This window comes from Oryctolagus cuniculus, chromosome 17, assembly GCF_964237555.1.
Source record: "Oryctolagus cuniculus chromosome 17, mOryCun1.1, whole genome shotgun sequence".
Lineage (NCBI taxonomy): Eukaryota > Metazoa > Chordata > Mammalia > Lagomorpha > Leporidae > Oryctolagus > Oryctolagus cuniculus.
In genome coordinates, this window is record NC_091448.1 from 45,506,477 (window position 1) to 45,521,335 (window position 14,859).

At 45.0% G+C, this 14,859-nt stretch overlaps 1 protein-coding gene, 1 long non-coding RNA gene and 1 other non-coding gene across 7 annotated transcripts in view; 2 read left to right on the forward strand and 1 right to left on the reverse strand.

Moving 5' to 3' along the window:
* Positions 1 to 5,418: 5,418 nt before the first annotated feature.
* On the reverse strand, positions 5,419 to 6,371 carry LOC138846180 (uncharacterized). Its single transcript, XR_011383620.1, has 2 exons — positions 5,952 to 6,371; positions 5,419 to 5,787 (listed from the first exon to the last, which is right to left on the reverse strand). It is a non-coding gene; the product is annotated as an uncharacterized lncRNA (long non-coding RNA).
* The window catches only part of NSRP1 (nuclear speckle splicing regulatory protein 1), a 65,199-nt gene continuing 56,125 nt past the window's right edge, over positions 5,786 to 14,859 (forward strand). For 2 of the 5 annotated variants that reach the window (XM_002718905.5, XM_051824606.2), the window contains exons 1-2: positions 5,786 to 6,224; positions 7,682 to 7,775. In XM_002718905.5, coding sequence (XP_002718951.1) covers positions 6,205 to 6,224; positions 7,682 to 7,775 — 114 coding nt within the window. In that variant the 5' untranslated portion in view covers positions 5,786 to 6,204. Of the gene's footprint in view, positions 6,225 to 6,535; positions 6,673 to 7,093; positions 7,226 to 7,681; positions 7,776 to 14,859 lie in introns of those variants that run through there. The other 3 variants (XM_070061161.1, XM_051824605.2, XM_070061162.1) reach the window with 3 other exon arrangements.
* MIR423 (microRNA mir-423) lies at positions 6,447 to 6,505 on the forward strand. The gene has a single exon (NR_162638.1). It is a non-coding gene; the product is annotated as a microRNA mir-423 (primary transcript).

The following is a 14,859-nucleotide window of genomic DNA, read 5'->3' on the forward strand; positions in this document are numbered from 1 at the left end:
GGAAGACTTTGCAGAATGCTATGTTTTTAAATATTATGTGGAAATTAAATTAACTAAATGGTACTTTAACTTGCCTAAAATATTTTTACTGGGAATAGGAGAGGGAGGAGGAAGGGCTGGGAATGTAAGTGGGAGTGTGGGTATGGTGGGAAAAATCACTATATTCCTAAAGTTGTATGTATGACATGCATGAGTTTGTATTCCTTAAATAAAAGGTTTCTGGGGGGGAAATAAAAGATTTTCACATTGTTAATCCTCCCACTAATCTACAAGGTAGGTAATCCTGATACTATCTCCATTTTATATATAAGGAAACAGGCTTCAAGAGTGGAGCAGAGTGTGCATTTGGCACTCTGGTTAGGACTCTGCTTGGGATGCCCACATCCCATATCACAGTACTGGCTCAAGTTCTGCTTCCTGCAAAATTCTCATGCAACTTGCTGATGGCTCAAATTCTTGGGTTCTTGCCATGCACATGGGAGACCCGGGTTGAGTTCTGTGCTCCCGGCCTGGGATTGGTCCAGCCCTGATTATTGCAGGTATTTGGGGAATGAACCTATGGATAGATCGCCTCTCCTCTCTTCTCTTCTCTTCTCTTCTCTTCTCTTCTCTTCTCTTCTCTTCTCTTCTCTTCTCTTCTCTCCTCTCCTCTCCTCTCCTCTCCTCTCCTCTCCTCTCCTCTCTCCTGCTCTCTCCTGCTCTCCCCTCCCCCTCCCCTGTCTTTCCAATAAAATGAAAATAAATTTCAAAACATTTTCTAAAAATACAAAAAAGTGAGTGAGATGTCCAGTTCATGAATAGCTACCCAGAATCAGGGCGGGCCTAGCACCACATGGCCTGATTCTGCTGTATTGCCCTTCCCAGCACCCCAGTTCCTCACTGACACTTTCCAAAGTTGCTAATGATCATGCAATCAGTCTTTTGGAAATTACTTTATAATTAAGCCATCAACAAGCTGGATAGGTTTAATTTATTTATCTATCACTCAAGTAAAATACCACCCCTTGAGTGGACATCGACTTAGTGGTTAAGATGTCAATTAAGGGGGCCGGCATCGTGGTAGGGATTCAGCTGCTGCCTGTGACACCAGCATCCATTGTGTGTGCTGGACCCAGCTGCCTCACTTCTGATCCAGCTCCCTGCTAATGTGCCTGGGAAAGCTGCAGAAGATGGCCCATGTGCCATCCCTGCCACCCATGTGAGAGACCCGGATGGAGTTACAGGTTGTCGCCATCTGGGGAGTGAGCCTCGAAACAGTAGATGGAAGATCCATCTCCATCTCTCCCTTTGTAATTCTACCTTCCAAGTAAGAAAAGATTTATGTATTTATTTGAAAGGTACAGTTGCACAAAGAGGGAAACAGAGGGAGAGAGATCTTCCATCTGCTTGTTTACTTCCCAGCTGCCAATGCTGAACTGGGCTGGGCCTAAGCAAGGAGCCTGGAGCTTCTTCCATATCTCCCACATGAGTGCAGGAGCCCAAGCACTTGGACCATCTTCTGCTGCTTTCCCAGGTGCATTAGCAGGGAGCTAGATCAGAAGTGGAGCAGCTGGGACTCTAACCAGCTCCCATATGGGATGCCAGTGCTGCAAGCTGCAGCTTAATTCTTTATACCACAACACTGACTCCATAAATAAATCTTAAAAAATAAACAAACAAAAAAAAAAAGATGCCAATTAAGAAACTCATGTTCCATTATCAGAGTACTTGGGTTCCACACCTGGTTTCTGGCTTCTGACTTGAGCTTCCTATTGATGCAGACCCGGGGAGGCAGTGGTGATGGCTCAAGTGATTGGGCCTCTGCTACACAGGAGAGACCTGGGATCATTTCCCAGCTCCAGCTGTGGCCCTGCAGGCCAGCTGTAGGCATGTAGGGAGTGAACCAGTGGATGGGAGAGCTTGTTCTTTGGTAAATTAAAAAAAATTAAACTATTCTCGAATATCATGAGCTTACATATTTTAGTGAGTAGGATATTATTTATACTTGATTAAAGCATTAGTGTATGGGGGCTGGAGCTGTGGTACAGCAGGTAAAGCCGTCATCTGCAGTGCCAGCATCCTGTATGTGTCGGTTCAAGTCCTGGCTGCTCCACTTCCAATCTCCTTGCTATTGCAACTGAGAAAGCAGTGGAAGATGGCCGAAGTCTTTGGGCCCCTGCACCCATGTGGGAAACTTGCAGTAGTTCCATTTAAGCCTTGACCCACCCGCCTGCCCCTCTCCATGCAGTGTCCCAAAGGTGAGGAGAGAGCACAGAATTTAATACACCAATTCAAAGACTCATTTTCTAGGCTATTGAGCTCTCCTGGGGAAATTTTGTGTCAACAGTTCCCCATTCAGATACCTCAAGCAAGAGGCAGATGGTCCTGGCAGAGGGATGCACTTATTTTACTCTACAGATTCTTTTTATTTTGAACAAAGTAACATGTACTCATATTTTAAAGAATCCTCTGGATACAGGTACAAGGTCTGATGAGACCAAAGTGTTTCCCAGCCCCACCAATACTTTCCTTGCTTCTGAGTCAACTACTTTCAGGTCTTTTGGCTCAGGAGTTGGTAAACAGCCGAATCTAGGCAACTGCTTGTGAGGGTAATTAACATTTTATTGGAATAGCCTTGCCCATATCATCTGTGGCTGCTTTCACACTACAAGGGCAGAGTAAGTAGTTGCCACAGAGATGATACGGCCCACAAAGCCGAAGATATGACGTGGTTGTTTGCCAACCCCTATTTTGGCCATGGTTTAAATTTAACTCCATGTTGCTAAAGAACATGAATTGATTTTCCTGAATTAGGCGATATCTACTAACTTCCCAATGTGCAATACACACTTCCCATCCTTCCACTTTTCCCAATGTTATTATGTAGCAATTTAAGTTACAATATTGTGCGTTTACATCACCATGATTATGTCTCTTACTTAGAGCTTAACAATGCAGTAAGTTACAATTATTTTCCCTTTTAATATACCTTTTGCTTTCCCTGGAGTTACTGTGAAAAGGAAAACGAGAATGGCTATGATAGTATCCTACAAACAGATTTCAGAGGAAAAATATGATGTTGACAAAGATGATTTCATAATGAAAAAAGGGTCAATTAATAAGAAGACATGACAACCTTACATAATAATGGGGCTTCAAAATATATGAAGAACTGGTAGAACTTCCAGTCCACAGAGACAGAAACAGAGGGCAGTGGAGGATGGCCTGAATGACTGACTAAGGCTGGAGGATTTGGGGGGAAATGGAAGTGATTAGGGGGTACTTTTTTTAGTATTTAAAGTATTTTGAAATTGATTGCAATGATAGTATTACAGCTCTGAGTATACATCACTGAATTGTATGCTTTAAATGGGTGAATTACATGTCATATGAATTATATCTCAACAAGGCAGGTTTTTTTTTTTTTTAAATAGAGATATTATACCAGATAGAAATCTGGATCTACATAAAGATAGTGGAGATATTGGAAACTGTAAGTATGTGGATAAATATATTATTTAAAAAATCTCTTGGGGGGCAATGAGGGAGGGAGGGAGGGAGGGAGGGAATATCACTACATTCTTAGAATTCTATCTATGAACTATATTGCATCTATTATAAACCACTGAAAAATTAAAATAAAATCTCTTGGTATGCATGTTGTAGTGTAGCAGATGAAGCCACTGCCTGGGACTCTCACATCCCACATTTGTGAACCTGCTTTCACTTCCAATCCAGCTTCCTGCTAATGCACTTGGAAGGCAGCAGATGATAGCCCAAGTATTTGGGTTCCTGCCAACAAGGGAGACCCAGATGGCGTTTCTGGCCGCTGGCTTCAGCCTGGCCCAGACCCAACGAGTGCAGGAAATTGGGGGGGGGGGTGAATCCCCAGATTGAAGATCTCTGGTTGTCTCTCCCCATGGCTAGAACAAATAATAATAATAAAAAATAATAAAACGACCTTGATTTCTAAACCCAGTGGCACCACTAATGATTTTTATTTATTTATTTATTTATTTGACAGATAGAGTTAAGATAGTGAGAGAGAGAGACAGAGACAGAGAGAGAAAGGTCTTCCTTCGTTGGTTCACCCCCTAAATGGCTGTCATGGCCGGCGCACTGCGCCAATCCGAAGCCAAGAGCCAGGTGCTTCCTTCTGGTCTCCCATGCAGGTGCAGGGCCCAAGCACTTGGGCCATCCTCCACTGCCCTCCTGGGCCACAGCAGAGAGCTGGACTGGAAGAGGAGCAACCGAGACCAGAACCCGGTGCCCATATGGGATGCCAGTGCCGCAGGCAGAGGATTAACCAAGTAAACCACGGCGCCAGCCCCACTAATGATGTTATTTTATTTTTTTTTTTTGACAGGCAGAGTGGACAGTGAGAGAGAGAGAGACAGAGAGAAAGGTCTTCCTTTGCCATTGGTTCACCCTCCAATGGCCGCCGCGGCCGGCGCACCGCGCTGATCCGATGGCAGGAGCCAGGAGCCAGGTGCTTTTCCTGGTCTCCCATGGGGTGCAGGGCCCAAGCACCTGGGCCATCCTCCACTGCACTCCCTGGCCACAGCAGAGAGCTGGCCTGGAAGAGGGGCAACCGGGACAGAATCCGGCGCCCCAACCGGGACTAGAACCCGGTGTGCCGGTGCCGCTAGGCGGAGGATTAGCCTAGTGAGCCGCGGTGCCGGCCTAATGATGTTATTAATAATTTCTCCCCTGGGGCAAGCATTTGTTGGCGTGCTTAATTGCTGCATTGTAAACTCCTATCCTGTAACAGGGCGCCTGGGTTGGAGTCCCAGTTATGTTTCTGGATTCCAGATTCCTGTTAGTACGAACCTGGGAGGGAGCAGATAACTGCTCTAGTACTTGGGTCTCTGCCACCCACAGGCTCGAGTCCAGGCTCCTGGTTTCTGCCTGGCCCAGCCCTGGCTGTTGCCGGCATTTGCTGAATGAACAGCGGAACGCCGATCTATTTCAAATTAAAAAACAACAAACTCAGTTCTGTATGAACTAGCTACCATTGACATATAGATTTTCATTTTCTTTTTTTAAAAGATTTATTTGAAAGGCAGAGTTATAGAGAGGCAAAAGCAGAGAAAGATCTGCGATCCGCTGTTTTACTCCCCAGATATCCGCAACGTCGGGAGCTCCGCCTATCCGAAGCCAGGAGCCAGGAGTTTCCAGGTCTCCCACGCAGGTGCAGGGGCCCTAGGACTTGGGCCATCTTCTACTGCTATCCCAGGACATAGCAGAGAGCGGGTTCGGAAGTGGAGCAGGAGGGACTCCAACCAGCACCCATATGGGATGCCGGCACTGCAGGCGGCGGCTTTACTCCCACGCCACAGTGCCAGCCCCTAGATTTTTCTTTTCTTAAAAAACAAAAACAAAACAAAACAAAACAAAACAAAAAACAGGTAATGGGATATCTTACATTCTTTCTCTTAGTTTTTTTTTTTTTAATGTATTTATTTACTTGAGTTACACAGAGAGAAGGAAAGGGAGAGAAAGGTCTTGCATCCGCTGGTTCCCTCCCCAGATGACCGCATCGGCTGGGGCTGCGCCGATCTGAAGCCAGGAGCCAGGAGCTTCTTCTGGGTTTCCCACGTGGGTGCACGGGCCCACGGACTTGGGCCATCTTCTGCTGCTTTCCCAGGATATATAGCAGAGAGCCGGAACGGAAGTGGAGCAACCAGGTCTCGAACCGGCGCCCAAATGGGATGCCGGTGCAGTAGCCGGCGGCTTTACCCGCTACGCCACAACGGCGGCCCTAGATGTTCATTTTGTACATAATTACCCGGAGTTTGTCCTGAACACCTGAGAAAGGGAAAAATTAAAATCAATAGCCTAGTGTAGCGCTTTTCCAATCTGAATATCAGAATTACCAGATGGTTATTAAAATTCAGATTGTTCTGATTCAGCAGGCTGCGGTGGGGCCCGAGAATCGGCGACTCTAACAATATCGCGGGGGTCGCTGATACCGTGGGGCCCAGGACCACACTTGGCTACCCGCTGGCCTAGAAGTCTGTCACTCCTTTCTCAGGTCGGATTCACACAGCCAGCCGTTAACAAGCCGTTCCCAGCAGCTTGGAATCGAGCCAACCCGCGGGAACAAGCCGCTCAGCGGCTTCCGGGCCGCTCAAAATCGCGCGAGAGTTTACGTGACGGCGCGGCGTCAGCGTCACGGCGGCGGCGGCGGCGGCGGCGGCCACGTCCGGCGTTCAGCGGAGCAACATGGCGATTCCGGGCAGGCAGTGAGTGATCGGGAGTTAGGGTCAGGCTGGGGAGACGCCGCGGCGGCCGTGTGTGTGGCCGCGGAGTTACAGTGCGCTGGAAAGAGAGGGGCTGTGTCGTCGAGGATAGAGACGGGGAAGCCCGCGGCATCCCGAGGACCGTTCCCCCGCTCCCCTACAGTTCCCCGGCTGGAAGCCCGAAGTTTGAGGGAGAAACTTGTGAGGAAATAAAGGAAGTTAGGCTGAGGGGCAGAGAGCGAGACTTTTCTATTTTCCAAAAGCTCGGTCTGAGGCCCCTCAGTCTTGCTTCCTACCCCGCGCTTGAGTTTCTCCTCGGTCGGATGCGCTCAGGGGCAGTGAGAAGAGACAGTTCCCGCCTGCCTTAGAGGCCCCGCTCGTGTGGGCAGGGGCTGGCCGGCCGCCCTCCCTTCTCGATGTAGGAATGCTTGCCAGGAGGTCCGAGGAAAGGGTAGGCGTGTAGGCACGTGGGCTCTGCTTTGACGCAGGGCAGGGAGAGACCGTGCGCCCTGGAAGTTTTCCCTTTGGCGTGTGACCCTTGTTTGGGATGCGGCGTCCCGCCATGCCTGCATCCCCAGAGCCGGGACAGAGACTCGCTGGGATGGGTCAGGTGTTCCGAGACAAAGCAGTGAGCTTACTGACGGATCTTGGGAACAACCCCCGTGCCTACTGGCGTCGCTTAGTTTATTTGTTTTTTGTGGATTACATAATTTAGTGACTTCTTAAAAGTTGTGTAAGTGCACGGTAGAAAAAAAACAATTTTCGCGACTCGTCAGACTACAGAGAAATTTTTATGTTTTGCGAACGTGAACTGGGCTTTCCACTAACGTGTTTTTAGAACAACGTTACTGACAATCATCTTTTTTTTTTTTTTTTTTTTTTTTGACAGGCAGAGTGGACAGTGAGAGAGAGAGACAGAGAGAAAGCGCTTCCTTTTGCTGTTGGTTCACCCTCCAATGGCCGCTGCGGCCGGCGCACCGCACTGATCCGATGACAGGAGCCAGGTGCTTCTCCTGGTCTCCCATGGGGTGCAGGGCCCAAGCACTTGGGCCATCCTCCACTGCACTCCCGGGCCACAGCAGAGAGCTGGCCTGGAAGAGGGGCAACCGGGACAGAATCCGGCGCCCCGACCGGGACTAGAACCCGGTGTGCTGGCGCCGCAAGGCGGAGGATTAGCCTATTGAGCCGCGGCCCTGGCCACTGACAATCATCTGAAACATTTCTGAACTCTTCACTTCTCTCCCTTGATAAAAATGAGTTTGGCCTGTATCCACAAGTATCACTTGGAATAATTATAAAATCCTACGGCATGCTGAATTTTGATATCAGTGGAAATCAGAAACAGCTTGTTAAGTGTTCATAGGCCAGGTGCTGACTTCGGTAGCTCTCTAGTGAATGTATGGTGTTTTGTTTTTAATAACACTTAATGGTGTAATTTTTGTTTCAAACAAAAAATGCAGGTATGGGCTTATTTTGCCAAAGAAAACACAGCAGTTGCACCCTGTTTTGCAAAAACCATCAGTGTTTGGGAATGATTCTGATGATGAGGAGGAGGTAAGGGAACTTCTGTTTTACTCCTGCATTGTTGGAAAAAAATTGAGTGTGTGCGTTTATATCTTTGCCTTTGTGTTTTAGGAGTGTCATTGAGAGAATTACCAAAAGGAACGTTTAAAGAAAGAAGCTCCCCTGGTTTTTCTTTATAATCTGAGGCATTTTTTTGAAAAGCTGTGAACTTCAGTTACTTTGAAGCAGTAGTCTTTTCACAGAACTAAAATTGATGCAAGAAAATTATTGGTTTAAATAATGAGCTATTAGATATGTCACCAGTTTCTTGGGAATTTTTGTTAGCAAAGCAGTTTCAGATTTGTAAACCATGCTGTAAGATGGTGGTTTAACAGTACTTTACGGGACTGCCTTTTTCGCTTGTTTCTTCAGCTTCTAACTAAATGTAGTTGCACAGTTATGGTTATGATAGTGAATAAAGTTACCATTGATGATGCTACAATAATAACATCTAATATGAAAGTTTTCTATTTTAGCAGCCAAAACAATGTTTTCCTATGAAATCCACCCATGGGGACTGGCACTGTGGCTTAACAGGTAAAGCCACCGCCTGCAGTGCCAGCATCCCTTGTGGGCGCCAGTTGGAGTCCCGGCTGCTCCACTTCCAGTCCAGCTCTCTGCTATGGCCTGGGAAAGCAGTACAAGAAGGCCTAAGTGCTGTGGCCCCTGCACCCCTGTGGGAGACCTGGAGGAAGCTCCTGGTTTCTGGCTTCGAATCAGCGCGAGCCGGCTGTTGCAGCCATCTGGGGAGTGAACCAGCGGATGGAAGACCTCTCTCTCTGCCTCTCCTCTCTCTGTGTAACTCTAACTTTCAAATAAATAAATAAATCTAAAAAAAAAAAAAATCCACCACAGTTAATAGCAGAGACAAACCCAATAATACTTCAGACATTTTTTTTAATATATATATTTTTGAAAGACTCTTCTACCAGTTAATCTGATACTTCTTTTGCTCTGGCAGAAAAATAGTTTCTCTTTCACGAAAGGTTTTACTTAATATACAGGTTCAGCATCCCTAATCCAAAATGCTCCAAAATTCAAAGCATGAATATGACTTCACAAGTGGAGAATCCCACATCTGACCTCCTGTGACAGGTCACAGTTGAAACACAGGTACATTAAAAATATTGTATAAAATACTTTTAGAGTGTATGCAAGGTCTATATAAAACATGAATTTTATGTTTAATCTTGGGTCCTATTCTTAAAATACCTCTTTGTGTATTCCAAAATATGAAAAAATTTGAATCCAAAACTTTTGGTCCCAAGCATCTTGGATAAGGGTTACTCAGCCTGTAATAATTGAACATACTTGATATTTCGTTACTTCTTTTGAAGAAATTGACTTTCTAAGGCTTTTTAGAAATAGAAATGTAATTTACATAAAGTAAAATTTGAAGATTTTGGGTGTATAGGTTGATGACTTTTGATAAATGTGTATGTCTAATCAAGATGTAGAACCCTTCTCTCCCGAAAGTTCTTCCAAGCCCTCCCCCAGACAAAAATAATTGTTCATATACTTTCTTTTTTTAAAAAAATATTTATTTGAAAGTCAGAGTTAGACAGAGAGGGAGAGAGAGAGAGAGGTCTTCCATTGGATGGTTTACTCCTCAATTGGCCACAATGGCCAGAGCTGTGCTGATCTGATGCCAGGAGCTTCCTCTGGGTCTTCCCAGGCGGGTGCAGGGGCCCAAGGACTTGCCAAGCCACAGCAGAGAGCTGGATCGAAGTGGAGCAGCCGAATCTCAAACCGGTGCCCATATGGGATGATGGCTCTGCAGGCAGCGGCTTTACCCGCTATGCCACAGCGCTGGCCCTGCTCATTTGCTTTCTGTCACTGTAATCATAGATAAATCTTATCTTTTCTAGGATTTTATGTAAAAGAAACCATGTGTATATCAGTTTAATCTGGTTGTAGGATCACATTTATCTTAAAATAGGTGTTTTCCTAAAGTGTGACTTAAAGTTATCCATTTTTCTTTTTTTACCTCTTTATAAAATTTAAGAATAATTAATCATAAGAAACAAACCAAGCTTACCAGTGAAAATTCTATTTCTGTGTAGCTAACTGGATTAATTTCAAATAAGATTATTGATAAAGTTACTAATTACAACCTGGAATTACTGTCCCAAAATATTTTGTTTTATCAGTAAATATTTAATACCTGCTTAAGGTTAAGAGTTGATCAGTTTTGTTGTGGCTTATATATTTTTTTCTCTGGTGCCCTTATGACAGTTGTTCGGGGACCATAGGCAGATGACTCCTTACTTAGACTTTTTTTAATGATGATGTGAAGTGATAGGCATTCACTGGAAACTACTTTGGATTTTATCTTTGCCTGGGCTAGTGATAGATGATGTGGTATGATATCTCATCATGATACTGGGCAGCAGCATGTGTAGTGTTGCGTTGTGTATCTGTACCACACGATACCACACTTTCTTTATCCATTCATATGTTAGACTCTTCAGTTGATCCTTATCTTTGCTATTGTGAATAGTGCTGCAATACGCATGGGAGCACAGATCTCTCTTTGGCACACTGATTTCATCTCCTTTGAATATATACTCGGTAGTTAGACTGGTAATTCTGCTCAGTTTTTTTTTTTTTTTTAATTTTTTTTAAGGAACTTCCATAATATTTTCTATAATAGCTATACTAGTTTATGTGCTCACCAACAGTGTGTAATGGTTCCCTTTTGTGGCCAGCACTTGTTACCTTTTGTGTTTCTGGTAATGGCCATTCTAACTAGAGTGAGATATTGTTGTGGTTTTGATTTGCATTTCCCTGAGGATTAATGATGTTAAGCGTTTTTTTGGTATGCCTGCTGGCCACTTAAATGTTTTTTGAGTGTTTATTTGTTTTAATTTTTTGCCAGGCAGAGTTAGACAGTGAGAGAGAGAGAGAGTTATAGACAGAGAGACAGAGAGAAAGGTCTTCCTTCCTTCCGTTGGTTCACCCCCCAAATGGCCGCTACAGCCGGTGCTGCGCCGATCCGAAGCCAGGAGCCAGGTACTTCCTCCCAGTCTCCCATGCTGGTGCAGGGACCCAAGCACTTGGGCCATCTTCCGCTGCCCTCCCAGGCCACAGCAGAGAGCTGGACTGGAAGAGGAGCAATCGGGACTAGTACCCGGTGCCCCAACTGGGACTAGAACCTGGGGTGCCAGCGCCACAGGCGGAGGATTAGCCAAGTGAGCCATGGCGCCGGCCACTTATATGTTTTTTGAGAAATGTGTATTTAGGTTTATTCCCCATTCTTAATCATATTTTTTAAAAAGATTTATTTCTTTTTTTTTTGAAAGAGTTACACAGAGCGAAGAGAGAGAGGGAGAGAGAGAGGTCCTTCATCTACTGGTTCACTCCCCAGTTGGCCACAATGGCCAGCGCTGCGATGGTCCAAAGCCAGGAGCCAGAAGTTTCTTCCAGGTCTCCCACATGGGTGCAGGGGCTCAAGGACTTGGGCCATCTTCCACTGCTTTCCCAGGCCATAGCAGAGAGCCAAATCAGAAGTGGATCAGCCGGGACTCGAACGAGTGCCTATATGGGATGCCAGCACTGCAGGCAGCGGCTTTATCCACTAAGCCACAGTGCCGGCCCCTATCATATTGTTTTTTTTTTTAAATTGAGTTGAGTCCTTTACATATTCTGGATGTTAATCTCTTATAAGATGTATAGTTGACAGATATTTTCTCTCATTCTATATGTTGTCTCTTCACTCTTAATTATTTCCTTTACAGAATACATTCTTGACTTAAAGATATTTTCAGCTTAGCCTGATAGGTTTAGACAGACATAACCCCATCATGAGTTAAGAAACAACTATACAGTGTTGCTTTCAACCAGTTTATAGTTTAGTGGGGAATACAGACATGTAAACATTAATGTAAAGTAGATTGAGAGTTGAAAAGGAAACCTTTCTGAACATTCCTTGTGCCTATTGTACTCTATTTGATTTTCATGATTACTCTAATAGATTGTATTGACAAGTTGTTTATAATTTCCTCGGTTAATTTGCCATGGTAGTACTAAGTTGCAAGATTGGGATGTGAACACAGGCCACTCTAACCCCTAAATCTATACTTTTTCCATTCTTCTGTCTTGCCTTGTTTTTTGCGTAATTTTTTTTATATATATATTTATTTTATTGGAAAGGTAGAGCAACAGAGAGAGAGATCTTCCATCTTCTACCTGTTGGTTCACTTCCTAAATGTCCACAACAGCCAAGTCTGGGCCAGGCTGAAGCCAGAACCCAGGAACTCTATCCTGGTCTCCCACAGAGTCCCAAGTACTTGGACCATCATCTGTTGCTTTCCCAGGCACATTAGCAGAGAAATGGATTACAAGTGGAAGGGTTGGGGGTCGATTGGCATCCCATGGACAAGCGCCAGTTCAAGTCCTGACTATTATCCGGCTCCCTGTTAATGAACCTGGGAAAGCAACAGTTGGGCCCCTGCAACCCAGGTAGAAAAGTTAGATTGGAGTTTCAAGCTCCTGAAGTTGGCCTGGCCCTGCTCCTCTGAAGTAGTACCTTGACAGTAGGGACTCCCATTTTGGAGCACTTGAGACTGCATTCTGGGAAAGTAAGCCCCCCACTGTGAGACTCTGGTCTGAAACTATGATCTCAAATAGTCAGACAATAGCAGTGCACTACATCACCCTTGACAGAGCACAGAAAACCCCTAGCATGATTGCTCAAGCTTGAAAATAGAAAGGTTGCACCTGGGTTAATAATAAAGATGTGATTTGTCTATGCCTTACATATAATTTGGATTAATGTCAAGATCATAAGTGATAATTGTACGATTGTAACTGGTATTGTCAAGATTATGATGGATGTTAATTTCACCTAGGTCGTAGGTTATGTTGACCCCAGTAACTATGCACTCTCTTTTTGATCTTAGCAACTGTGTATAGCAACCGTGCATCCCCCCCCGCCCCGATTTTGGGGTTTTTGCCTTTATAAACCCTAACCTTTGGTTATTCGGGGCTGCTCTGCTCTTGTATGATCAGACAGCCCCAGCATGCTGGATAATCAATAAAGCTTCCCCTTGCTGTTTGCATAAGAGATGTGTCTCTTGGTGACGTTTTTCGGGCGGTCAACTCTAACACTCAACGCTGTTCCCACTTTGGTTTTTTGTTTCGTTTTTAAGATTTCTTTTCTTTTCTTTTTTTTTTTTTTTGAGAGGTAGAGTTACAGTGAGAGGAAGAGAAAGAGAGAAAGGTCTTTCTTCCACTGTTCACTCCCCAAATGGCTGCAGTGGCTGTAGCTGCACTGATCTAAAGCCAAGAGCCAGGAGCTTCTTTCTGGTTTCTCATGTGGGTGCAGGGCCCCAAGCACTTGATTCATCTTCTACTGCTTTCTCGGGCCGTAGCAGAGAGCTGAATTGGAAGAGGAGCAGCTGGGACTAGAACCAAAACCCATATGAGATGCAGCACTGCAGGCAGAGGATTAACCTATTGAGCCACAATGCCGTCCCCACCCACTTTATTTTAATAATAAAGTTAGAAGGAGGCGGCGCTATGGCACAGCGGGTTAGCACCCTGGCCTGAAGCATCCCATGTGGGCACTGATTCAAGTCCTGGCTGCTCCACTTCCTCTCTGGCCTTTGCAGCCAATTGGGGAGTGAACCATTGGATGGAAGCTCTTTCTCTTTTTCTCTCTCTCTGCCTCTCCTCTCTCTGTGTAACTCTGACTTTCAAATAAATAAATGATTAAATCTTTAAAAAAAAATGGAGTAGAAAATATTAGTGAATAGGCATTTACACGGCATTCAAGGTTGGTTTAGGTTTTTGTTTTTGTTTTTTTTTGTTGTTGTTGTTTTTATTTGAAAGAGAGATATAGAGACGGAGAGAGACAGAGGTCTTCTATCTGCTAGTTTACTCCCCAAATGGCAGCAATGGCCGGAGCTGTGCCAATCTGAAGCCAGGAGCCAGGAACTTCTTCCGGGTCTTCCACGTGGATGCAGGGGCCCAAGGACTTGGGCCATCTTCTACTGCTTTCCCAGGCCATAGCAGAGAGCTGGACGAAAGAGAAACAGTTGGGACTGGAACCGGCTCCCATAAGGGATGCCAGTGCTTCAGGCCATGGCTTTAACCCGTTGTGCCACAGCACCAGACCCTGGTTTAGGTTTAAATGGGTAAAAATAATGTTGGAGATAATTTCCACTGAGAGAGAACAGCAAGAAATGGAGTGGCATAAAAACACAAGGCAACTTTATGGAATGATGTGGCTGGAAAGGATGTTCAGGGAAAAGTAGTAGATTGTAGTAGTTTGTATTTGTGAGTAGCTTTTGAGTGCTTCAGTGATATGGTCACACATTTGTCCTGGGAAAGTAACTTGAATTGTAAAGCACAAACAGGGTGAAATGAGAGGTGAGGATCAAGGTGTCTGTTAGAGTCCTCTGTAGCAGTTCAGGTGAGAGATGAAGACCTTAACTGAGGTGAAGTCAATGGGAATAAATGGGCAAATGTGAGTTACAGAGAAACAGAATCTGGCAATCAAGCTGAGTAAGTAAGAGAGTGATAACTCAATATTTACTCTAAATATTTCTCTTTTGGATAGCTAAGAAGGTTAGTAAAGGAGGAAAGGGAAGAGATTTGATACATAATCACATTTTACAGTATGGTGTAGGAACAAATATATTTTGATATTTATTTACAACTTTTAAAAATATGTTGATTGTGGGGCTGGTGCCGTGGCATTGCGGGTAAAAGCCACTGCCTGCGGTGCCAGCATCCCATATGGGTGCCGGTTCTATTCCCGACTGCTCCTCTTCTGACCCAGCTCTCTGCTATGGCCTGGGAAAGCAGTAGAAGATGGCCCAAGTCCTTGGGCTTGTGCACCCTCGTGGGAAGGTCTGGGGGAAGCTCCTGGCTCCTGGCTCTGGCTTCCAGCTCCAGCCATTTTTGTCAGCTGGGGAGTGAACCAGCAGATGGAAGACCTCTCTGCCTCTCCTTCTCTTTGTGTAACTCTGACTTTCAAATAAATAGATAAATCTTTAATATATATAGAGAGATTGATTTCTAAAGATTTATTTATTTATTTAAAACGCAGAGTTACAGAGAGGCAGAGGGA